Source organism: Pongo pygmaeus, chromosome 10, assembly GCF_028885625.2.
Source record: "Pongo pygmaeus isolate AG05252 chromosome 10, NHGRI_mPonPyg2-v2.0_pri, whole genome shotgun sequence".
Taxonomy (NCBI): domain Eukaryota; kingdom Metazoa; phylum Chordata; class Mammalia; order Primates; family Hominidae; genus Pongo; species Pongo pygmaeus.
In genome coordinates, this window is record NC_072383.2 from 37,880,387 (window position 1) to 37,907,044 (window position 26,658).

General features: G+C 35.1%; 1 protein-coding gene across 1 annotated transcript in view; it reads left to right on the top strand.

The window, feature by feature from the left end:
• MUC19 (mucin 19, oligomeric) overlaps nt 1-26,658 on the top strand; it is a 188,895-nt gene that overhangs the window by 20,676 nt on the left and 141,561 nt on the right. Inside the window, 22 exon segments of the mRNA XM_054445211.1 lie at nt 3,924-4,109; nt 4,254-4,396; nt 4,398-4,419; nt 4,506-4,688; nt 5,514-5,696; nt 5,785-5,826; nt 7,627-7,677; nt 8,682-8,741; nt 9,744-9,972; nt 10,738-10,855; nt 11,372-11,432; nt 11,636-11,733; nt 15,910-16,120; nt 16,879-17,001; nt 17,475-17,598; nt 19,032-19,167; nt 21,108-21,200; nt 21,869-21,953; nt 22,118-22,255; nt 23,255-23,404; nt 25,606-25,700; nt 26,135-26,261. Coding sequence (XP_054301186.1) covers nt 3,924-4,109; nt 4,254-4,396; nt 4,398-4,419; nt 4,506-4,688; nt 5,514-5,696; nt 5,785-5,826; nt 7,627-7,677; nt 8,682-8,741; nt 9,744-9,972; nt 10,738-10,855; nt 11,372-11,432; nt 11,636-11,733; nt 15,910-16,120; nt 16,879-17,001; nt 17,475-17,598; nt 19,032-19,167; nt 21,108-21,200; nt 21,869-21,953; nt 22,118-22,255; nt 23,255-23,404; nt 25,606-25,700; nt 26,135-26,261 — 2,658 coding nt within the window.

Below are 26,658 nucleotides of genomic sequence, written 5' to 3' on the forward strand. Positions count from 1 at the left end.
TTTTAGTTATTTCTTGCCTTCTGCTAGCTTTTGAATGTGTTTGCTCTTGCTTTTCTAGTTCTTTTAATTGTGATGTTAGGGTATCAATTTTGGATCTTTCCTGCTTTCTCTTGTGGGCATTTAGTGCTATAAATTTCCCTCTACACACTGCTTTGAATGCATCCCAGAGATTCTGGTATGTTGTGTCGTGGTTCTCGTTGGTTTCAAAGAATATCTTTATTTCTTCCTTCATTTCGTTATGTACCCAGTAGTCATTCAGGAGCAGGTTGTTCAGTTTCCATGTAGTTGAGTGGTTTTGAGTGAGATTCTTAATCCTGAGTTGTAGCTTGATTGCACTGTGATCTGAGAGATAGTTTGTTATAATTTCTGTTCTTTTACATTTATTGAGGAGAGCTTTACTTCCAAGTATGTGGTCAATTTTGGAATAGGTGTGGTGTGGTGCTGAAAAAAATGTATATTCTGTTGATTTGGGTAGAGAGTTCTGTAGATGTCTATTAGGTCCGCTTGGTGCAGAGCTGAGTTCAATTCCTGGGTATCCTTGTTGAATTTCTGTCTCGTTGATCTGTCTAATATTGACAGTGGGGTGTTAAAGTCTCCCATTATTAATGTGTGGGGGTCTAAGTCTCTTTGTAGGTCACTCAGGACTTGCTTTATGAATCTGGGTGCTCCTGTATTGGGTGCATATATATTTAGGATAGTTAGCTCTTCTTGTTGAATTAATCCCTTTACCATTATGTAATGGCCTTCTTTGTCTCTTTTGATCTTTGTTGGTTTAAAGTCTGTTTTATCAGAGACTAGGATTGCAACCCCTGCCTTTTTTTGTTTTCCATTTGCTTGGTAGATCTTCCTCCATCCTTTTATTTTGAGCCTATGTGTGTCTCTGCACGTGAGATGGGTTTCCTGAATACAGCACACTGATGGGTCTTGAGTCTTTATCCAATTTGCCAGTCTGTGTCTTTTAATTGGAGCATTTAGTCCATTTACATTTAAAGTTAATATTGTTATGTGTGAATTTGATCCTGTCATTATGATGTTAGCTGGTTATTTTGCTCGTTAGTTGATGCAGTCTCTTCCCAGTCTCGATGGTCTTTACATTTTGGCATGATTTTGCAGTGGCTGGTACCGGTTGTGCCTTTCCATGTTTAGCGCTTCCTTCAGGAGCTCTTTTAGGGCAGGCCTGGTGGTGACAAAATCTCTCAGCATTTGCTTGTCTGTAAAGTATTTTATTTCTCCTTCACTTATGAAGCTTAGTGTGGCTGGATATGAAATTCTGGGTTGAAAATTCTTTTCTTTAAGAATGTTGAATATTGGCCCCCACTCTCTTCTGGCTTGTAGGGTTTCTGCCGAGAGATCCACTGTTAGTCTGACGGGCTTCTCTTTGAGCGTAACCCGACCTTTCTCTCTGGCTGCCCTTAACATTTTTTCCTTCATTTCAACTTTGGTGAATCTGACAATTATGTGTCTTGGAGTTGCTCTTCTCGAGGAGTATCTTTGTGGCGTTCTCTGTATTTCCTGAATCTGAATGTTGGCCTGCCTTGCTAGATTGGGGAAGTACTCCTGGATAATATCCTGCAGAGTGTTTTCCAACTTGGTTCCATTCTCCCCGTCACTTTCAGGTACACCAAGCAGATGTAGATTTGGTCTTTTCACATAGTCCCACATTTCTTGGAGGCTTTGCTTGTTTCTTTTTATTCTTTTTTCTCTAAACTTCCCTTCTCGCTTCATTTCATTCATTTCATCTTCCAGGGCTGATACCCTTTCTTCCATTTGATCGCATCGGCTCCTGAGGCTTCTGCATTCTTCATGTAGTTCTCGAGCCTTGGTTTTCAGCTCCATCAGCTCCTTTAAGCACTTCTCTGTATTGATTATTCTAGTTATACATTCTTCTAAATTTTTTTCAAAGTTTTCAACTTCTTTGCCTTTGGTTTGAATATCCTCCCGTAGCTCGGAGTAATTTGATCTTCTGAAGCCTTCTTCTCTCAGCTCGTCAAAGTCATTCTCCGTCCAGCTTTGTTCCGTTGCTGGTGTGGAACTGCGTTCCTTTGGAGGAGGAGAGGTACTCTGCTTTTTAGAGTTTCCAGTTTTTCTCCTGTGTTTTTTCCCCATCTTTGTGGTTTTATCTACTTTTGGTCTTTGATGATGGTGATGTACAGATGGGTTTTTGGTGTGGATGTCCTTTCTGTTAGTTTTCCTTCTAACAGACAGGACCCTCAGCTGCAGGTCTGTTGGAGTACCTGGCCGGCCGTGTGAGGTGTCAGTCTGCCCCTGCTGGGGGGTGCCTCCCAGTTAGGCTGCTCGGGGGTCAGGGGTCAGGGACCCACTTGAGGAGGCAGTCAGCCCGTTCTCAGATCTCCAGTTGCGTGCTGGGAGAACCACTGCTCTCCTCAAAGCTGTCAGACAGGGACATTTAAGTCTGCAGAGGTTACTGCTGTCTTTTTGTTTGTCTGTTCCCTGCCCCCAGAGGTGGAGCCTACAGAGGCAGGCAGGCCTCCTTGAGCTGTGGTGGGCTCCACCCAGTTCAAGCTTCCAGGCTGCTTTGTTTACCTAAGTGAGCCTGGGCAATGGCGGGCGCCCCTCCCCCAGCCTCGCTGCCGCCTTGCTGTTTGATCTCAGACTGCTGTGCTAGCAATCAGCGAGACTCCGTGGGCATAGGACCCTCTGAGCCAGGTGCGGGCTATACTCTCCTGGGGCACCGTTTCCTAAGCCCGTCGGAAAAGCACAGTATTCGGGTGGGAGTGGCCCAATTTTCCAGGTGCCGTCTGTCACCCCTGGAAAGGGAACTCCCTGACCCCTTGCGCTTTCCGAGTGAGGCAATGCCTCGCCCCTGCTTCGGCTGGCGCACGGTGCACTCACCCACTGACCTGCGCCCACTGTCTGGCACTCCCTAGTGAGATGAACACGGTACCTCAGATGGAAATGCAGAAATCATCCGTCTTCTGCGTCGCTCACGCTGGGAGCTGTAGACGGGAGCTGTTCCTATTCGGCCATCTTGGCTCTCCCCCGACAAATACAGATTTAATGTTAGAGGAATTCATGAGAAAAATTTGTAAACTCTTTGTCTGGTTCATAAAAAATCCATATTAACTTCAACAGAAATCAGTAATTTAAACAATTTAGTGAAGAGGCAATTAGGTTTGAGGCTTCCCAGGAGCTTAGACCTGGGAAGAAGAGTTTCTATCCCCACTCTTTCACACTAACCTTTGGGGAAACCATTTAACCTCTCTTGTTCCCAAGTTTTGTCATCTGGAATAGATAAATCTTGGGCTCTTGTGTTTGAATGACATCTACCATGTTAACTTTTAAAATCCCATTACCCATATTTGAACTAGTTTTCTTGAAAAAGAAGGCTGGAGAAAATAAATTTACAAAAGTATGGATGAATAGCATTTCATATTCAGAAACAAGAGCCAATGAAGGAAGTGAATGACAAGAATGTATAGTAGCTCTAGGTATTTTTGATTTAGAGCAATTTACCTTAAAAGATGTGGACACTGGTAGAAACAGGAAGAACAAGGAGTTCACTGGTGGTGAATCCACGGACCTTGGTGCTCATGTCAGTGACTCAGGAATTCTGATCCAGAGACTATTAATACAAAATACAGATAATTCTATTCTTTCTGTATTACTCCCAATAACACTTTAATTTTTCATTAGGCAGAAACATTTTGCCTTTTGATTTTGGAGTTGGTGGTGAAAAGAAGAGTGAATTAGGATTTGGTTTTTGGTAATTCTGGCTCAGTTGGTGTCAGTGGTCTTCAACAAAAAGCTTTGGTGAAAATGAAATACAGAACACTGGAAATCAAGTTCCAGTGATCTGGATATTACTATTCAGGTTTTTGCATCAAAATAAAGAATCGTAAGATGTGTTAAAATACTCCCTTGGTGACAATGATTTTTTTCTTTCTTTCTTTCGTTTTCAACAGATAGCACCAACACAAGATATGGTGCTGGCTTTAGTAGCAGTGGTGCCTCTCTGGATGTGGGATTTAGTTGGGGGACATCTGATGAAAAGGGATTGGAAGTCGGTAGAGCTGATGGGAGTGAAACTAGAGACAGTGGATCTGCTGGGGGTGAAACCATAGTCTTTGGACCTGATGCGGGTAGCTCAGGTATTCCAACTAAGACTCATTCCTCAAAATTTTAGATTGATTCAGTTAATTAATTGGTTAAGATACTTTTATTTTAATGTCACTTAACAACAAAGAGATTAGTTAATTAATATTAACTTTAATCACATTTTGATTTTCCATTAGTTGGAACTGGTTCTTCTGGTTTGAAACTTGGAGCAGGGAAAGGTGATGCTGCATTTGGTTTTGAAGTTTCTGATTCGAATTCATTTAGTGACAGTGGCATTAGTAGCAAAACAGTTGAAGGAAATCAAATGAGTAGTTCTGGAGGGATCTGTTTCCATTGATCTAGGTATTAATATCTGACTTTTGCGCATAAAAACATCTGAATCATAAAATATTTTAAATACACCATGACAATTATTTTATATTCTGCAGGTGATACCAGTTTAAGAAGTGACAATCAATTTGTTGGTGGTGGCTCTCGAAATTCGATATCCAATTTATGGGATTCTGGTCAAGAGAGATTTGGAATCAATGAAATTGGAGGGAATGGAATGAGTGGCAGTGTATCTGCTGAGGCTGGATTCAAAGGTTTTGGATCTGATGCCAGTAGCTCAGGTATTCTAGCCAGTTTTGTTCCTGAGATATCCACCTGAATTCCAAATATTCATTTATTTAAAAATATTTTGATTTTTCTGTTAGTGGGAATGCTTGAGTCTGTTGAATTTGGACTTGGAGGAAAAAAATTGGAGCTGGATTTAATTTTAAGTATTCTGGTTCAAGGAAATTTGGTGATAATGAGCTTAGTGAAAATGGAATAAAAGTTACTAGAGAACCTAGTTCCAGTGGTTTAGGTATCGATATTTAATTTCTTTTCATAAAAGTTTGAATCATAAACTTATTGAAATGCATTCTGATGATAACCATTTTATATCATGTAATTGGTACCAGTGAAATAAAAAAGGGATTTTTTTTTTTTTTTTTTTGTGACATAGCAGAAAATTTGGGCTTTGGTTTGGAGAAATTTGGTCAAAAGGGATTTGGAAGAAGTGGATCTGGTTGGAATAAGCAGAGCAGCAGTAAATCTGATGTCAGTGGTGCAGGTGGTTTAGTCCTGGACTCTGCTCTGGTGAAATCTAAATTGATTTCAACCTTTCATCCATTATTTTATTAACATTTTATTTCTTCACCAGTGGAAAAGTCCTGGTTGTTTGAATTTGGACTTGGAGAAACGAAGGGTGGAGCTGAATTTGACTTTAGAGATTCTGGTTCAAATCAATCTGGTGACAATGGCAATAGTAGTAAAGATTTTGATGGAAATGGAGTAGGTAGTTCTAGAGGCTATAGTGCTAGGTACTGATTGTTAATTTCTGTACATGAACAATTCTGAATCATAGTATGCATTGAAAGTAATTCTAGTGACCATAATTTTGTATTCAACAGGTGATTCAAGTGCAAGAAATGGGTTTGAAAATTCTAGTGGTATCTCTGAAAATTCAGGAGTCATATTGGGGCCATCTGATCAACATGAAGTTGAACTCAGTAGAACTGGTGGGAATAGACAGAGAAGCAGTGAACCTGCTGAGGCTGGAAACTTGAGTCCTGGATCTGATGCCAGCGACTCAGGTATCCTAACCTGGACTCTATTTCCAAAAAATTCCAATTAATTTCTTTCTTCTTTATTTCTTTTACTCACATTTTGATTTCCCATTAGGAGGAAACACTTGGTCTTCTGGTTCTGGAAGTGGTGGAGGAAGTAAGAGTGCAGATGGACTTGGTGTTGGTGCTTCTGGACTAAATGAATTTGGTGAAACTGGCCTTAGTGGTTCAGGTACCTGTGATAATGGAAGCAATGTTACTGGATCTTATTCCTATGGCATAGGTGTTGAGATTTCTGATGATCAGAAAATCAGAATTCTAAGATACATCTTACAATAACAATGAAAATTGGAAACATTATTAATAGTAATTTAAAAGCAAGTCTGCATTCTCGAATGTTGAAATATACTTAGATGTAATCAGGCAAATGATGTTTAACATTTGTTGGCATAAGATGTGGAACCGGTTTAACAGCTGTGAATATATCAATGTGGAATTCTTTTTGTTGCTTTTATGTAAAATTGATTTGGAGTCAGTTGAAGAGATAGTTAAAGTAGCAGCTGAACTGTTGGTCCCAAACTTTGCATCCCAAATCTGGACTTGGTGGCTTTAGTTTTCTTTGCAAACCCATTGCTGAGAAGAGTAAGACTTTCATCCATTTTTAAAATCCTTATAAAATTTAATATTTCCACTTAATGAAAACATTCGATTGTATAGTCTTGGAATTTGTAGTACAAATTGTTAAAATAATATGTATTCTTGATGCAGAATACATCAAGATGTATTCTGTTTTGATGCTGTTTTGATGCTGTTACCAGGGCTGGAACGTCCTGGGAACCACTAGAGTAGGCGACAATAGAACTGAGGGCAGTGGATCACTTCCAGTAAAATGGAGGTTCTGGAAAATATTCAGGATTAATCTTTAGAATTCAACTTCAGGATTAATATCTTTTTCTTAAAAAGTGAAATGTAATTAGCAAGACATACAGTGTAGTGTAGTAACAGTTGACCTGACACAGGATTGACTATCAATTAACCTGTTCCAAGAAAGGCCTGGCCATACAGAAATAATAATTTTAATTTTGGTCATTCTTAAACTTTGGACATCAATTTTGAAGTCAACACTTCCACAGAACTAAGAAATTTGAAGTCATTTATTATTTATTGGCATGGATTTTTTGTAATCACAGTTGGTACAAATGGTTTAAAAGACATCTAATTTAGGAACTCCAGATAGGCTACCATTAACTCAGGTATTCAAATTTAGGTTTTCTTTCTGAGAAATGTATTCAGAATAATTACGTCTTATGTTTCTAGTGTGGAGTGGTTACCAATTTGTGGATTTTTTTTTTTTTTTTTTTGCTATTTGGATGTTAGATTTTAACTGCTTTGATTTTTCCACATGAGATAGACTTTACTAAGTAGTGTTATTTTGGGTAGTGTTCCTAATGGCAGTAAATCTAGTGGCTTTGCAATGGAAAGTCTGAATCTCTTGACATCAATGAAGGTGTCAGGTCATTTAGATTAGTGGTTTTCATATTTCTAGTTTCTGTGAGTGCAGAATCTTTTGTTTAATTGACCTCTTGAAATAGTACCCGGGTTTCCTAAAAGTAAAACAATTCAAAATGGGAAACAGTTTGGTTGACACTGGGATAGGAGACCTAGAACCCTGTCTACTGAACCCCTTTCTCTTACCCTTGACAAGTTTTAAAACAAATGATCTAGAAAAAAAATGATTTGGTGTCAGTTAATTTAGAGGCAAGGCATTTAATTTTCTTACCCCAGCAAATTTTTGAGTTGGTATTTTTTTTCTTGTACAGCGTTACACGGTCTTAGTCTGCTAGCATTAGCATTGCTGGACTAGGATCTATGGTCTATCCATCAGATGTTCTTTAAAAATGACTTTACCAAGTAAAATTATACACATAAAATAGCCTGATAATTTGTATTAAAATAGGTGTCACAAGCTCGTCTGAATACAGTACATCTGGACCACTCAATACTCCAGGTAATCTATGACTTCGGGTGTTTAAAAAGGTACACACACACACACACATACACTTACAATGTTGTAATGTTCTGCTGATTGTTGATTTACTAGGACTTGATATTATTTTTTCTCATATTGAGCTCTTAAGTGCTACTTCTCTTTGGATACTAAAGTTTAGATGGCCAACTAAGTATTTGAAACAATTTCATGAAATAGAGAGATTAAACCACATTTTAAGGGAATTTGAATAAAACATGTTACGACTCCTTTACTATTTTAGACATAGTATTTTTAAAATGCCCTCATAAATAAATTAGGAGTTCAATATATTTCCACTCAGTCTGAGTAAATACAACCTGTAGTAAAGAGAGGAAGCTTCAAGATAGATGATAAAGAGCATTTTGGAAAAGATTTTACAATTCTATCGAAACATCTACTTTTGTTATTGTTGTTGCTTGCTTTTAGGCTTTACCTTATGATTGAATATAAATTTATTTGGTTACATAAAAGGGTCATTAGATGTAAACAATCATGGGAAATGTAAAGTTGTAAAGTGTACAGATTTTGCCCTGTGAGTGGGAGAACTGAATTTTCCTTCTAGATAATTAAATTATTAGTATTAGATAATAGACTGATTTACTAAAATGTACCTTGGTCCTATTTGTGTCATGGCTCCTGATAAAAATGAGCATGCAATGTTTAATTTCTAAAGTTGAAAAATATTTCTGTAAGGGGTGCAGCATATGTTAGTAATTGTACAGGACCGCAAATGCATAAGCTCTTAATGATTCGTGAACATACTGAAAAAGTGTGGACTGTAGAGTTAATCATGTATATGACTTTGGCAAGTCCCAGCTCTCACAAAGTTATCTATTATATGTCATATAATATACAGAATAAAAAATTCATTGATGGCCTTCAATGCCCACTTTTAAGTTCCCATGTAGAAGTTCCAATATCTTGTATATTTAAAATGAATATATGTCTTAACATTGAAATAATCTATGCATTGTGTTGAATAGAAAAAGGATCCCACATTCCAGAAGCAACTCCAAAATACTCAGAAACAAATGCAATTATTGGTAAGTAAAAACGGTTGTGATATTCATTCATATATTTATGCCCAAGCCAGTACCTAATGAGGTCACAGAATCAAATTTACAAAATTTGAAACTAGTTTTATTTATTTATTTATTTATTTATTTATTTATTTATTTATTTATATATTTACAAGGTCTCATTCTGTCATCCAGGCTGGAGTGCAGTGGTGAAATCATAGCTCACCATAACCTCTGACTCCTGGGCATGAATCCTCATGCCTTAGCCTCCTGGGTAGCTGAGACTATAGGAAGGCACCACCATGCCTGGATATTCCTTTTTCTTGGTAGAGGCAGAGTCTTGCTATGTTGCCCAGTCAGGACTTGAACTTCTGGCCTCAAATGATCCTCCCACCTCAGCTTTCCAAAATGCTGAAATGACGGGCATGAGCCGCTGTGCCCAGCCTGAAACTAGTTTTTAAAATGTCCCCATCATCTGTCTGTTTAATCGTTGCGTGTTTGAGTGATATCACATTTGTACTATTTTTTCTCCAAAAACATGTATACACACACACATATACATACATCTATGCACATTCATATATACACACATTTATATGTATAGAGATAAATGATATAATTCTTTACCTTCATTCAATATAAATGGGACTTCATTCAGACTTAGAAAAACTATCTCTACAAAAAAAGCAAAGCAAGAAAGCATACAAACAACCACTTCCCTCCAGATATTCCTTCCCATATTAGAGACAATTTTTGTTTTCCTATGGGAAGCAACATGTTTTAAATCTTGCTTTATTTTAGCCAGAATAGCCAACTTATGGTATGCTAAAGAAGTACTCACTTACTAGTTTTAGTGAGTCTTTGCAGTAGTGAAAGAAAAAAAGCACTGATTTAAGGTGGTGGCTGTGAGAATTGAACCTGTCAGTGATTTTATTTCTCTTACGACAAAAACACTTTAAAACAGACCTAGAAGGTATGCGAATTGTTCTAAATAATGATGTACATGTTCCTCTGAATATTTTGTAGATGAAGTGTCTACCTGGAGCAAAGGAGCATATAAATCTTTCAACGGCCGCATCTTTTTCTTCGAATCTTCATGCCCGTACATTTTCTGCCGTCACTGTGTTGAATCTGGAGGGGATTTCAATATTGAGATCAAACGAAACAATGATAGTGAGATTGAAAAAATAACCGTTCTAATTGACAATAACGACATCTCTATTTTTGGTGACACCATTTTAGTTAATGGAGAAAGGTAAATAACGTAGTGTTTTGGGTAAATGATATAAAATTATTTGAAGTAACCTGAGCAAAAAAAGAAAAAAAAGAAAAAGATAAAAAGGGAGATGATATTTTCTATTTTGATGCTCTTATTGATATTTATAATTGATTATTGGCCAAGAGTTTGATAAATGTGTAAGACTTTGACCTATTTCGGATTGTAAGACATTATATTTTTCCCTATAACAAGACGGAAAATAAATCTGTTGTTTGAGTATACTGACTATCTAGATTATGGGAAACATGTGTATTCAACAAAACAGAATATTTTTGTTGAACATCTCAGGACATTTCAGTTTTCATTTGCAAGTTTAACACCAAGTATAAATTTAAGATTTTATAAGTTAGAAATTGAGGAGATTAAAACTCTTAGTCCATAATTTTTAGAGGGAGCAATTCAGATTTGGAAGGGATGGCATATTTGAATACTTTCCAGGATAAGAAAATGAGGCATGATATTCTACTTGTGAACATTTCAAGTTATTTTTTTCTGACACCAAACCAATGTTTCATCCTGTTAATTTCTCCAAAGCCCCAAGGATCTATTAGTTGTTTTTTAGAAGTTCTTCCAATATTCAAAAAAGCCATTGTTTCTCTTTTTCTGAATTGATAAAAAAACTTTAATATTTACCAGCAAGTATAAGATACTAAATTGTTGGGTGACATGAATTATCAGAAAACATATTATAATAGTATGATTCTTACCTTTTGACATATACCTGTATTTTATATTTTTCAGTGTACAGATACCATATAACAATAAGTTGATTCACATAAAAAAATATGGAGAACATAATGTTCTGAATAGCCGTAGAGGAATCCTGACTTTAATGTGGGACAAAAATAACAAACTCTCAGTAAGTCTATCTATGACTTTCTTATAATCCTGTGCTTTTTGTCATTTAGTTAAGTTACAAAAACAATACATTATTAGGGAAGTAAGAGCTAAGGCTTATTGAGAAATCTCTATGTATTAGTCACTATACTAAACATTATCTCATTTAATATTCAAAATATCTTAAAATACTATTAATAATATTTTGCAAATGATGAAACTCAGGAAATGCAGAGTAAGAAAGTTATTAGGCTGGTGCGAAAGTAATTGCAGTTTTGACCATTACTTTTAAATGGCAAATACTGCAATTACTTTTGTACCAAATAATTTTTTCGAAGACACATAGTTAGTAAATGGTGGCCTCAGGACCTATTCAAATTTCAGAGCCAGGTCCTTAAGAAAAAGCCCTCTAACATCTCTAAGTAACCAGCTTAGATATAATTGAATTTGATGAGGCGTAGCCCTTTGGTTTGGGTACATTTTGTTTTGAGATATGTTTAACATTTCATGAACGTATACATGTAATTTATTTTTAAAGCTCACTCTTCACAAGCAGTATCCAACTTGTGGTCTTTGTGGTAACTTCAACAGCACTCCAGGTAACATTCCAATGTCTCATTCCTAAGAACTTGCTTTCCAAAATAAAGCTAAAAACTAAAATAATTTTTCAATTGTATTTCGTCTAAATAATGAGAACTCGTTAAAATGAAAAAAAATTTTACAATGCCAAGTTCATATGTAGCTTGAAAATAATGCACACATAAAAAGAATAACTTAAACTAAACAATGCTTTCTTTTTAAGGGCAAGATATTAATGAGCACATTGCCAATAGTAAAATTCCTGGTGATTGTCCCAATGCTGTTGGAAAAAGCTATGAAGTTTGTGAAGATGGAATACAGGTAAGAAATTTATATTTCCTTGTGTAGCAAATTCTAGCAATAGTTCCCTTGGTTTCTTTTTTAAAATAAATGTTATTGTGTATATTTAAGGTAGACAACATGTATACATGTTTGTCTGGTATGTGATACACATGGGTAGTAAAAAATTTACTACAGGGAAGCAAATTAACATATCCATCATCTCATCTGAAAGATACTTCAACTTTTTTTTGTTTGTTTGTTTCTGTGGTAAGAGCAGCTGAAATCTGCTCACTTAGCATGAATCCCAGATACAGTACAATTTTATTACTTACAGTCTTCAGATTGTACATTAGATCTCAAGACTCCCCCAGCCCCTGTAACCACTGTTTTGTTCTCTGTTTCTCCAGACTTAATTTTTTAAAAAAGATTACACATATAGGTGTTGCACATCTTTATGTGTAAAAAGATTACACATAAAGATGTTGCATGATCATCTTTCTTCCTGTTTCTGGCTTATTTCACTAGTATAATGTCATCCATGCTGATCCATGTTATGACAAATGGCAAGATCTTGTTCTTTTTTAGGGCTGAATAATATTCCATTGTGCATATATGAGCCACAGTTTCTTTAGCCATTTGTTTATTTGTGAACATTTAGGTTGTTTCCATATCTTAGTTATTATGATTAATGCTGCAATGAACACAGGAGTGCAAATATCTTTACAAGGTGGTGTTTCATTTCCTTTGGGTATATGCCCAAAAGAGGGATTGCTGGGTCATATAGTAGTTCCTTTTTTTTTTTTTTTTTTTTGCAACAGGGTCTTACTCTGTCGCCCAGGCTGGAGTGCAGTGGCATGATCTCTGCCCACTGCAACCTTCGCCTTCCTGGTTCAAGGGCTTCTCCTGTCTCAGCCTCCCGAGTACCTAAGGTTACAGGCGCATGCCACTAGGCCTGGCTAATTTTTGTATTTTTTGTAGAGATGGGGTTTCAACATGTTGGCCAGGCTGGTCTCAAACTCCTGACCTCAGGTGATCCACTCGCCTTGGCTTCCCAAAGTGCTGGGATTACAAGCATGAGCCAATGTGCCCAGCGGGTAGTTCTATTTTTAATCTCTTTAGAAATCTCCATCATGTTTTTCATAATGGCTGTACCAATCTACATTTCCACCAACAGTGTATAAGACTTGCCTTTTCTCCACACTCTTCCCAGCTCTGTTATCTTGTAACTTTTTGATAATAGCCATCCTAGCAGGTGTGAGGTGATAGCTCTTGGTGGTTTTGAGCTGCATTTCCCTGATGACTAATGATGTTGAACACCTTTCATATACCTGTTGGCCATTTGCATGTCTTCTTTTGAGAAATGTCTATTTAAGTCTTTTGCCCATTTTTAATTGGGTTATTTCTTTTTCCACTTTTGAGTTTTATGTGTTCTTTATAAATTTTGGATATTATCCCTCAATCAGACATATGGTTTACAATTTCACCCCCAATTTTTAGGCTGCGCTTTAATTTTGTTAATTGTTTCATTGCTATGCAGAAGCACTGTTTGATGCAGTCCCACTTGTTTATTTTTGCTTTTGTGGCCTGAGCTTTTGGTGTGATATCCAAAGCATCACTACCAAGGCCAATGTGCAGGACCTTTTCTCCTGTGTTCCCTTTGAGATTTTATATTTTCTGGCCTTAAATTTAGGTCTTTGATAAATTTTGAATTGATTTCTGTGTATGGTATAATATATGGGTTTAATTTTATTCTTTTGCATGTGGAAAACCAGTTTTTCCAGCACCGTTTAGTGAAGAACCCATCCTTTCCACCATTGTGTCTTCCTGGTGCCTTTGTCAAAGATCGTTGGCAGTGTATGTTTGGATTTATTTCTGGGCTCTGTCTTCTGTTCCGCTGGTCTGCGTGTCTGTATTTATGCCATTATTATGCTGTTTTTATTACCATGGCTTTGTAGCCCTTGGTTCCAATTTAAGCCCTTGGTTCCATATTCTCCTAAGCACTCATATCTTCTTCTTAGAATTCTGTAACTACTTCCTCTCCAATATTCCTATTTTCTGTTTTTCAGCTTTAGTCTAGCTGTACGTGCCAAAATAATTTCCCTCCCAAACACTATGATATTTACCATATATTAGTGTAACAATTATAATTTCCTTTGCATAGTGTTTTAGTTTGTCTGTATGGAAACTGACATGCTTCACCTTTCCACTATCATCTCTTGATGGGTACTGTCTTTGATTCCTCTCTTACAGTTTTGAAATCCATGTACTATGTCCCACTCCCTTACTTTTTCCCCAGATATCCAGTCTGAATTGTCATCCCTCATATCTTTTACTTTCTTTTTGAGAAAGTTACGGATAATATTTTTGACAACAGCATTTGCAAATAGTTATCATTTACTCTGTGAATTTTCTGCACTTCTGTAATGCTATTATGTTGAATTTGATAGACTGCATCCATTTGGTGACTGAATGAATGTTCACACATTCCTATTTCAACTAGAATAGAATTCTCAAGATCCAGAAATGTGTGGCTAGTATTGATAAAAGATATTTTTGTTTTATTGAAAGAGGGTGTTGCAATTATAGCCATCCAGTCATCTTACAGCAAAGAAAATTACACAGTGGCATTATACAAGATCATCTGGCATCTTCATTGTGAAATTCTACTTAATCTTTGCAGTTGGAATTGCTTTCTCTTTCTTTTTTTTTACCTTATGGCTCTCATTGGTACTTATAATAAGATACCATCTATAAAAATTGCCCAAGTTTTTCTCATATGTTCCCTATAAAATTAGAATTTCCATGATAATAGGGATTATGCATTGTGGTGGTTGCATAATACGTTGAAAACTTATTCCTTCTTGCTCAAAAGTGTTAGTTAAATGATTACATCAATTTACGTTCAAACCTATGTATATTTACTAAAGACCAACTTATGTACAAGATATTGTATTTAGCCCAGAGCATGAAAATTCATATTTCTTGCTCTAGAGAAATCTATAATCTAGTGAGAAAAATGTACAAAAAATAATAGATGAAGAGTAATATTTGAAGATTTTATTTCACTTAATTTTATGCCTCATTTGGAGAATGTTATCAGCCTGCCTCCAGCCTAGTTGATACAAATTGTACATTTGGGCCGGGTGAGGTGGCTTACGCCTGTAATCCCAGGACTTTGGGAGGCCAAGGCAGGTGAATCACGAGGTCAGGAGTTCAAGACCAGCCTGGCCAACATGGTGAAACCCCGTCTCTACTGAAAACACAAAAAAATTAGCTGGGCATGGCGGTGGGCACCTGTAATCCCAGCTACTCGGGAGGCTGAGGCAGGAGAATTGCTGGAACCGGGAAGTGGAGGTTGCAGTGAGCCGAGATCACTCCACTGCCCTCCAGCCTGGGAGACAGTGAGAGACTCTGTCTCAAAAATAATAATAATTAAAAAATTGTACATTTGTTCGACAGTAGCATTTTTGTTTCTCTAAAAACAAACAAATTGTGAAAATAGAAAACAGCTATATGGTGGTTGAACTATGTTGAAATTAGAACTTTTTTTCATTCAATAATATATGTCATTACTTCCTTTACTGAAACAGAACAAATATGTTGTTCCAAGAGCAAATACCCACCACTCCAACTAAGAAAGGACTGAGTCACTTTATTTTATGGTCATCTGTTTGATTATAAAATATGAGCAGATTAACAGTTACAGGGAAAATATCCCTTCTCTCTATTTTGGTATTCTATCAGGTACCATCCCAATCTTTGGCATTAATCAATCTCCCTTCTCACCCCTTCCATTTTCTCTAGTTCTAAAATTCATGTCACCTTTAAAGACGGTTTGGATAAGTTTAAGTACAATAAATTTTGAAGTCATTACATAGCAATCCAAGATGCCAAGTATCCAGGAGTATTCTCTTAGGAGTCACTTTACCAGCTATAATACTTCAAAAACCTCCATTTCAACGAACGTCTTTATACAACAATCCAAAATGCCAAGAATCCAACAGTATTCATTTAGGAGTCATGTTACCAACTACAATACTTCAAAAACCTCTATTTCAAACAGCATCCAAGCACTTTCCTTGTCAAAGCTACAGGATATAATGCAAAACAAAAACAAAAAAACTTCTGTATTTATCCTTTAAAAAATTCATCTTATTGCCCATTTTTCTTATTTTTATTGCCCATTTTAATAAAATATCATGCTTTATTTTGTAGCACTGTAACAAAATTATTGGAACCTACTTTGAGAAATGTGGAAAGGTTGCTGCTCTATCCAATGAGTACAAAATGATCTGCATTGATGAATACTGCCAAACTAGAGACAAAACATCTACATGTGACACTTATTCAGAACTGTCCCGCCTCTGTGCCTCAGATGGTCCTGGCACCTTTGAATCCTGGCGAAGCGATTCCGATGTGGTTTGTGGTAGGTTTTTACCTTCATTGTAGTTACAACTCTGTAAGTTTCTACAATACTTTTTTTTCTTATTTTTTTTGGTTATACTTTAAGTTCTAGGGTACATGTGCACAACATGCAGGTTTGATACATAGGTATACAGTACTTTGAAGTTAAGCTGTATTGCAATGTAGTCTCAAATGATTCTAAGCCCTGAAAGGGGATCCTAGAAATGATGAAGTCTCGTTTGTCACATGTACTTACAAGGAAACAGGTTCGTTTAGGTGATGTGACTCATCTCAAATTGCAGTGCTTAGTGTTAAGATCTAATTTAAAATGTTGTACTCATTACAATAAAAAAAAGTCACTGAAAACCACGAGTAAATTTTGTAAAAAATAACTGGACAATTTATCAAATGTATACTGATTAGTACTATCATTTTCTTTCAAAAATATTAATAAAATGTAAATACGAGCTTCATATACAAACATACTTTCCACATATGCTTAAGTCAATCCTCATAATACAAGTAGAATATAAATTTCAACTTACGATGAAATGAAATTACAGAAAATATATATTTCCTGTAAATTAGATATTGTATCATAAAATAATGCACAGGAAATTGGCATAATTTAGTTGTACTGAGTACCTTTAAAGGCTGACTTCTGCCTTGTAACTCAGACTCAAAGAATTCCATTTGAAAAGCTCCTCCTTAGAAGACTGTGTATTTATTACATTTAGTTTCCTCTAATATCCGTGTACACATATTTTTATATTTCTCCAGAAACACAGAGATGTCCAGAACAACATATCTACAAAGAATGTGGACCCTCCAACCCTGCAACTTGTTCTAATGTGGCTCCTTTTCAAGACAGTGAATGTATGAGCGGCTGCACCTGCCCAGAAGGTAGTACACCAATGAGAGTATTTACACTAAAACAAAACAAAAGCTAAAAACAAAGTGGGACTCAAGTCATGTCAGAGTGGTGTCTTATTTATAGTATGACATTCCAACAATTTAACTACTTCTAATATATCCTCTTAGCAAACTGCAGAGGAGGGTTAGAGAGAATTTTAAAGCTAATGCGTATTTCCATCTCTACAATACCTGAGGGCTTCTGTATTCAACAGAATATGCTCTAGTCCCACACTGAGTGCAATAGGACTGTGCACTGTGTAGCAGTAACTCAGACTCAGAAAACTGTTTTCTATCCTCTTGCCAATTCTTAAATTAGGAGTAATTGCTTTAATAAGAAATTATCATTTTCAGTGCATGTTACACTCGAAAGAACTATCTCAAGAGTGATTTCACAATACACTGCTGAACAATTTACTGATGTTTGTAGAGTTTTGAGGTTGGCCTTATACAATGTGTTCTAGGTTATCTGTTGGATGATATTGGAGAGAAAGGAAAATGTGTATTAAAAGCTGAATGTCCCTGTGAATCCAGTGGAAAAGTGTACCAGCCAGGAGAAGTCCGAGAGGGTCCTTGTGGTTCTCAGTGGTATGTGTGTGCTTTTTGTTCACATATTACTGATGGTAAAATAATACCAATATTTTTATATAATTTGAAAAAATTCCTAAGTGCACCCTTAAAATAAACTTTTAAGAAATAAAAAGCAATCTCACTGCATTTTCTGTGTTGTTGATGTTTTGTTTTTAGACTCAGTGTTTTTATTATAAAATATATGATCTTTCTGTGTACTTTTAAAAGATAATGTTCACTAGCAGAAACAGTGTTTTCAATAGTAAACCACTTGGTAGTTGCAAATATAGAGCAAAGTATAGTATAAGATTTTGGTTATAATAATGAAACAATAATGATGCTAATTCTGCCAAGAATATTTAATACAACGTACAGTTAGTAATAGCCAAATACTTTTCAAATAGTTTTTATATGTGACTAGATTGGTGAAGATGAATAATATATCTATTCATCAGTAAATTTTCATGTACCAAAATTTATTGTAGATTATTTCACTATTAATTGAATACTCAGCTTGAGTCTTCCTTCTGAATTCCACAACAATATAATGACCTTTGAGATTTCCCCATTCTTCATTATGGCTTTTCTCTGAAGCTCTAATTCTGCAATACTACAAAATACTTTTCCTGAAATGTATTGTGTCTTTGTGGAGACATAATTTGGCTCAATAAAAAATGTATTTTCTTTATAAATGGAAAATGTTTTACTTTGGTAATAATCAATATTAATTTATATTATATTTATATTAATAATTTTAATTTGTATGAAGGATTATAAATAATAGTAGCTATAACTTATTGAATCATAACAGTACTGTTCAAGAGAAATATAACGTAGGCTATAAAAATGATCCACATATATCATTTAACAGTTTTTAGTTGACAAATTTTTAAAAGACATGAAGAAACAGACAGGTGAAATTAGTTTTAGTCATGTATTTTATATAACCCAATATACCTAGAATACTATTATTTACACATAAAATTAATATGAAATCAAGTTAATGAGAGATTTTACAATATTTTTTCCTGTAAGTCTTCAAAATCTGTATGTATTTTACATTTATAATGGGTCTCTATTTAGATGAGACACATTTCAAAAGCTCACTCTATGTATTGTGCGGTGCAATTCTACAATGTGGCTTGTAGCAGGTATTTTAATACTGATAATGAACTGTGTTCCATTTTAAAAAATCTCTGAAATCCAGCTTATAAGTTTTACATGCTTAATTCATGAGAAGTTATCACTATAGTCAAGGCTTCTAAAATATCAGGATACCACCATCAATGAGACGTTTTATCAGAGCTGAGATGTTGGGTGGAAAATAAAGATGGTTTAATAAAGCTTAACCAAATGTCTTAACTTGTGATGATTTTTTAGTGTGATATTTTATTTTCACCATAGAGAAAATACAATTGATAACCCTTAATATAACCATTATATTTTAACAGCACATGCCAAGATGCAAAGTGGTCTTGCACTGAAGCATTATGCCCTGGAAGATGTAAGGTGGAAGGAAGTTCCCTTACCACTTTTGATGGTGTTAAGTACAACTTTCCTGGAAACTGCCACTTCCTGGCCATTCACGTATGTAATAGCCTGCAATATTTGAGCAAACTGATATACAAACAAAGCTATTCCTCAACCAATTTAAAACACAATCTTCACCTTGAATTAGTATTTAAAGAAATAAAAAATGAACAACCCTTCAGTTACTGGTTATGTATTCCAGTATGTTTTCTATCACATACTGGCACTGATGGTATTACCTGTCAGTATTAAATTAACACTACCTGTCCTCCTTGGAAATTCCTTGCAAAAAAACAACCTAACAAATAGAACGCTCTTCATTCACTCATAATCATCTAAATACACAGGGAATTTATTTCATTCTTCTACTTTTCTTTGTGTGTGTTCACTGTTCATTACTGCTTCAAATAAAATAATCTCTTTTTTTTTTTTTTTTTTTTGAGATGGAGTCTCGCTCTTTCACCCAGGCTGGAGGTGAGATTTTGGCTCACTGCGAGCTCCACCTCCCGGGTTCACACCATTCTCCCACCTCAGCCTCCCAAGTAGCTGGAACTACAGGCACCCGCCACCACTCCTGGCTAATTTTTTCTATTTTTAGTAGAGACGGGGTTTTACCATTTACAGATGGTCTCGATCTCCTGACCTCATGATGTGCCCGCCTCAGCCTCCCAAAGTGCTGGGATTACAGGTGTGAGTCACTGCACCCAGCCAAAATAATCTTTTACATTCCATGAAGCATCTTTCTCTTTCATTATTGTTTCCTTAAATTTATTTTTAGTTTTTATAATACAATAATACCACTAAGATAGAGGCTATTCTTTCATTTAGATTCTTCTCAGTACTAAAATTTTAAGTCATTTGAATTTCAATGAAAGAGTGATTCCATTTTGTATTTTGTGCTACAGAGCATTAGCAATCTAGTCCACCTGAGAATTAGAGATTTTATATAATCTTTCTGGTAAGAAATGAAGACGAACAGAATTTATGAATCCTGAACTGAGAAATGTTGGTTAATGTCCTGTAAGCTACAAAATGTAGTTGCTGCTACTAAAAGTCACTCTTCCAAAATAAAGCTTCTTGATTGCCTACCAACATAATCTGCATTTCCTTCTTTTTTTTGCTTTTTATTTTATTTGAGATGGAGTTTCACTCTTGTCGCCCAGGCTGGAGTGCAATGGCTTGATCTCAGCTCACTGTAACCTCTGCCTCCCGGGTTCAAGCAATTCTCCTGCATCAGCCTCCCGAGTAGCTGGGATTACAGGCACCCACCACCACGCCTGGCTAATTTTTGTATTTTTAGTAGAGACGGGGTTTCACCATGTTGGCCAGGCTGGTCTTGAACTCCTGATCTCAGGTGATCCGCCCACCTTGGCCTCCCAAGGTGTTGGGATTACAGGCATGAGCCACTGCTCCAGGCCTGCCATTCCTTCTTTTTACGCTCCTCTAAATCCATTAGCCTACAGAATGGGGAAAGTAAGAGGGAAAAATGACAAAGCCTGGGGAACATTTGCTTCTTATAGATTACAGATTTCCAGACATTGAAATGAGATCTGGAAGTCCATGTTTGATATGACTTATATTACAGTTTAACAAATTAAAATACCTCCCACATTGGATTTAAATAGACATTGTGAACTGTCCAGAGAAGAAGCAAACTATGTTACTGCTAATTCCTAAGAGTCCTTACGTGGCAGCACATTCCCTTTGGGAAGACAAAAAGTAAAAATAAAATTAAAAAATCATGACTATGAAAATTCATCAATGGTAAACTACACGGATATAGTTTATGCAAACCATCTATAAAGCTCTTGGCCAGTCCTGAGTCTGTACTATGGGCTGAACTAGGTTTCTATTCTCAGAGCACTCTGATTGTAGTAGGAATTGTACATATTTAAAATTCAAATATTCATTGTGAATGAATTGCATAGTAATAGCATACCATAAATAGCATTAAATGGCATTCTAATAAACATTTTAATGAAATTCATTTTTTACAGAATGAAGATTGGTCTATTAGTGTTGAGCTCCGTCCATGCCCAAGTGGTCAGACAGGAACGTGCTTAAATAGCGTTACACTTCTCCTGAATTCTGTAAGTAATCAGCTTCCTAAGGCTTATTCAGAGTCAAATCATATCACTTATTTTATAAATTCATGATTTTTGAGGTTGAAGAAGAGAAGCTTTACTATGTATACTCAAAGCTTAAGTAAAATTGCACAGAAAATTGATAAAGTCTCTGGAAGTGCCGGCTAGTTGCAAAGGTCCTGAAGTATATCAAAATTACCGTAGATATACAATTAATATGTTGATTATGGATCAAATTTATGTGTTCATTGAAGTGTTAAACTTTGCAGACCATTTATGAAGGAAGGCAATGACATATGTTTAGAGTTTTATTTATTTGGAATTGACATTATAAGAGGAAATAGACCTAAATGGGAAGGGAGGACGAGTAGTTTGCACTTTGGCCTTTACAAGCTGTTTAACCTTTGGATACCCAAGTTACTGTCTTAGGTTTCCATTTCTGTATCCGCACGTTGGGGATGAAGATTTATTTACAATCTGCTACACAGAGTTGGTGTGAGAAACAATGAAGCAAAATGTGCCTTAAAAATGCTTAAAAAATGTCTATATTTTAGATATTTATTCATTAATCCAATAGCATTAAACATCCTATGACATAAAAATTTGGGTTCATATATTACGTTAAAATTAATTCTGTAAATTAATATTAACTAAAAAAGTGTTTTAAATATTAGTCTGTTCCAGTTGACAAATACATATTCAACAGTGATGGAACAGTCACAAATGACAAGATTAGAAATCAAGGTTATTACTATTCAGGTAAGTTTAACGACAACATTTTAAAATAAGTGTAAGATGTAGTCATTTATTCAATTTTTAAAGCTATTACGTTTCTGACTTTTAACAGATATCAAAATATTAAAGTATTTTAAGAAAGTAAAAACTGTTGAACATGTTATTAATGTTCATAATTATTTTAACAGATAAAATACAGATATTCAATGCATCTTCCTCATACCTTCAAGTAGAAACATACTTTCATGTGAAACTACAAATACAAATTGTTCCTGTGATGCAGTTATATGTTTCTATGCCACCCAACCAATTCACAGACACTGTGGGTAAGTCCTCTGGATATAGTTTTATTCCCAAGGCTGAAATATTACCATCACTTATTCTAATTTCCATTGTATCTTAATTAATAACATTAAACCAATAAACCATTTTAACTTAATCTTTCCTTCCACATTGTAGTAAAATAATTCCAACTTGCTTTTCCTAGTAAATATGCCTTTACTTATTACAAAATCTATTCCCTAAAGATTTGAACAATTTAAATATTTTAAACATTTTAAATTAAGTCTTTTATTTAAATGAGATTTGATAATATATGTGTTAATGTATCACTTTGCTAGTATGTGCTACTAAGGCTTTAACCTGTAGTTGAACAAATGAAAATATTATAGATATAAATCTTTTGAAAATCACAATTCATATAAAAGCTATATTATGACTTGTCTTTCTGGGAGATCGTATGGTCATTTCTTTCACTGATGTTTTCTATCTTAGAAATCAGTTAACTACAGCCATAAAAGTTGAGCAAAACAAACAAAGATTATGGCAAGTGCCACAAAGACTATTAATTTATAAACAGTAGAAGCTTTTGTAAGACACCTTTACTTGAGAAGGTAACTTATTTACACAAAGGAATAGATGTAACTCATAGGTCAGAAGGGTCCAGGTAAAAAAGGCATATAGCACTCAATATGATTCAACTCTCCACACTGAAATCGTGCAAATGTGAGTCATAAGTTCCTACTTATATGCACACTTTCTATTGGCTCCTCAAAAGAGATAAAGTTACAGTGACAAAGAGGAAAAAGACAGTATTCATGGCAAATGGTGTTTCAGTGCTCCTGGAATTCTAATGAAAGGGAATTTGGGTGAAATCTGAAATGCCATGAAATTTTTCTTAATATATGAAGGCTAAACAAGACATATTCTCAGGTAGCTTCTACAGATTTTCACTTGGGCGAAGAACTGAATGTGCAGTGAGGATGTGAATCCAAAAAATTGAGTAGGTGAGGACATGTGAAACTTTGTTGTGTGCTCTTACACAGGACTCTGTGGTTCCTACAACAACAAAGCAGAGGATGATTTCATGTCAAGTCAGAATATATTGGAGAAGACATCTCAGGCATTTGCTAACTCTTGGGAAATGATGTCTTGTCCTAAAGGAAACCCCTCTTCATGTATTAGTATAGAAAAAGGTAATATTAATTGACTATCAAATCTGTAATTACATATTTGGTGCTAGGAATTATGTACTTATGTATGTATGTATGTAATAATATGAACATGTAAGATAATCCTGGTTTAAGCTAGTTTTTGTGTACTGTCTGAATTTTGGAGGACACAGCAGAGAAGCAGTCTGGCTGGCTGATCTTATTCCTACAAAACAAATATTTCACTGGGAGTTCATCTTGGTTGTTTGGTTTTCTATACCTACTCTTTTCCTCCTTACACAATTTTCACCGTCATTATAGAATAACAAGATTAGAAGAGATTTGGGGCACATTTAGTTCTTCAATTATTCCCTCCTTTAACTTAGTTATAAAAATGGTCATTGGTTGAAATAGCAAGACTTGCCCAAACTGGTGAAGCCACCTGATGAAAGAGCTATAGCTAGGTCCAGGTGTCCTAACCACTGCTGTCCAAGCCCCAATACAGAAATTAATTAAACTTTACACTGGTATGATTCAGCTTACATTTATGCTTACCAAAAGGCTTTTAAAATATTACTGCAATTTATTTCTACCAAAACTCATGAACAGTATAGGTGGGACTATTATCCCCACTAATGTAGATATTGATAATGGAGCACAGAGAGGGTTAATAAAGATCCTTAGTGAATAAGGATGACAGATCAGAAATCCAAGTATTTTGAATCCAAGTCATGCTTTGGTTGCTCCCCTGGTATTGCTGATACTAATAAATGCTTTATTTTGTGTTGCTTCTTTCATTAAAAAAAGAGTGCAATGGAAGCTAAGTTAAAATACATTATATTGACATGTTAATTAGTTGTTTCTAAATTAATAAATATTAGAAATAGTCTTATCAGATTATAATAATATTTTAACATTACTAAGGCAATTCCTTTTGAAAGCCTTGTCTACTAATTTTGATTTAAGAGAGTTGTTAGAAGCATTAACGTAAACATAGTAATATATATTTCAGGGTTTTGATTATCATATTATTTTGGTTTTGGTGTGTTGCGGTGAAAACAATTATAATGAGAATGTATATCTAATAAGAAACCAAGTCAATTTATGTTAAGCAGACTATATGCCACCACTTTGGAGAGATATATAAATTAATTAAATTTAATTTTCAGTGCTTTACATTTAACTTAACATAAAATACAGAAAATTAAGCTGTATTTTACTAATCTGTTAGTAATATTTAGATAAAAATTGGTGATACTGGGTTGCCAATTTGTTAAAAATTTTGAAATAATTGGTCTCAGTTTGTTTTTAATAGAGACAGCTTCCTTTATTACCAAAAATCATTAAGCCAAGCACTTGTTACTCAGATGCTATTGTTATGATTTTTTTTGTTAATTTAATACTATGCTAGTTATTTATAAGCCAACGAAATAGCAATTAAAAAACAAAACAAACTTAGTGTATTGGAATTATTGATACTGGTTGTGCTAATATATGACCTTCAGGAAAACTGATATAATCTTCTGAGGTGACAGGGATCGTGTGGTGGGGGCGGAGGTGGGGTGTTGTGGTTGATTTATTTATCAACTCATCACAATTTAGCTATAAATATATATTTTAAAGTTAAAAGACATCTAAAGATATAATATGGTCCCCCAATTCCATTTTTATGTAGAAACTGCATTTCAGAGAAAGGTAAATTGATTTAATCCAAAAATCCAAAGCTAACAAAGACGTTGCCTCTTAGTGTAAGATTTTTTAAAATTATAGCATGCCATTTTTGCATATAGTGACAAGTTAGATGTATTACAGCAAAACACTTTAAAAATTGTTTTAATAGTGAGAACTGTTAAAATTTTACATCTTTTCTTTCAATTAAAGAATTATGGCCGAGTGCGATGGCTCATGCCTGTCATCCCAGCACTTTGGGAGGCCAAGGTGGGCGAATCACAAGGTCAGGAGATCGAGACCTTCCTGGTTAACATGATGAAACTCCATCTCTATTAAAAATACAAAAAATTAGCTGGGTGTAGTGGCACGCACCTGTAATCCCAGCTACTCAGGAGACTGAGGCAGGAGAATCGCTTGAACCCAGTAGGCAGAGGTTGCAGTGAGCCGAGATGCCACTGCACTCCAGCCTGGGTGAAAGAGTGAGACTCCATCTCAAAAAAAAAAAAAAAAAAAAAGAAAAGTATAGTATCATATCATTATTGAAACTAATTTTGAGTGCACTGATTTTCTTCCAGAAAAGTTTGCTGAAAGGCACTGTGGAATTCTTCTTGATTCAAGTGGGCCTTTTGCTTCCTGCCACCCAATTGTGAACCCTAAACCCTACCATGAGGTATGTGAGGCTCTAACATTAACACCTCTTGTTGAGAAATACTTTGCTGATATTGACAAAAGCATGTAGATTTTAAATATTTTCAAATAACAACCACCACTGTGAGTAGATTAAAATATATCCTTAGATATGCATTAGATTCTATTAATTTATTCTTGTGTTAGACATACCAACTTCAAAAGAAAAGTGGTTCTGGAAAATAACCCCAAATAAGAAAAGTCTTGAATAAGTTTCTCTTTCTGCCTTTTCTAAATGTTTTGACAAGCAGGCTAATAATTCATTTACTATTTTGAATATTTAAAAATGTTTTTGGAAGTTTCAAAGAAACTTTTTTTGGAGTAGAAGAGTGGTCAGGAACTAAATTATTATACTCAGTTTACCGGTTCTTCAGAGTAACTTCATAATGCAATATAAATTTGTTTCTTATTTTCAAGGAATGCAAAAAATATACTTGCACTTGTGAAAACAGTCAGGACTGCCTATGTACAATTTTAGGCAACTATGTGAAAGCATGTGCTGAGAAGGAAACATACATAGTGGGATGGAGAACTGGCATATGTGGTAAGCAGCAGAGAAGCTTTCAATAACTACTTCCTTCTCAGTTTCACTATAGTCGTGTGTGTGTGTGTGTGTGTTGTGTGCATGTGTGTTTAGGCACATGTGTTTACAAATTTTTACCTGGTTCTTTCAAAGATGATTTTTTCTGTTTTATTTTTAATATCCTTGTGCAATCCTTATATATTTTACTTCTTGATTTATTGATCTTGATTTAATATATTCACATATAAAGAAAAAGCAGAATATATGTATATTTATATATAAATATATGTTTCTGTTCAATTATTGTGTGCTGAAATTTGAATAATGTTGTGACCGTTAATGCATTTGTAAATGACATTTTAATATGAATAATTTATGTTGAGAAAAAACAAAAATGAACCAATGAATTAGGGGCTCA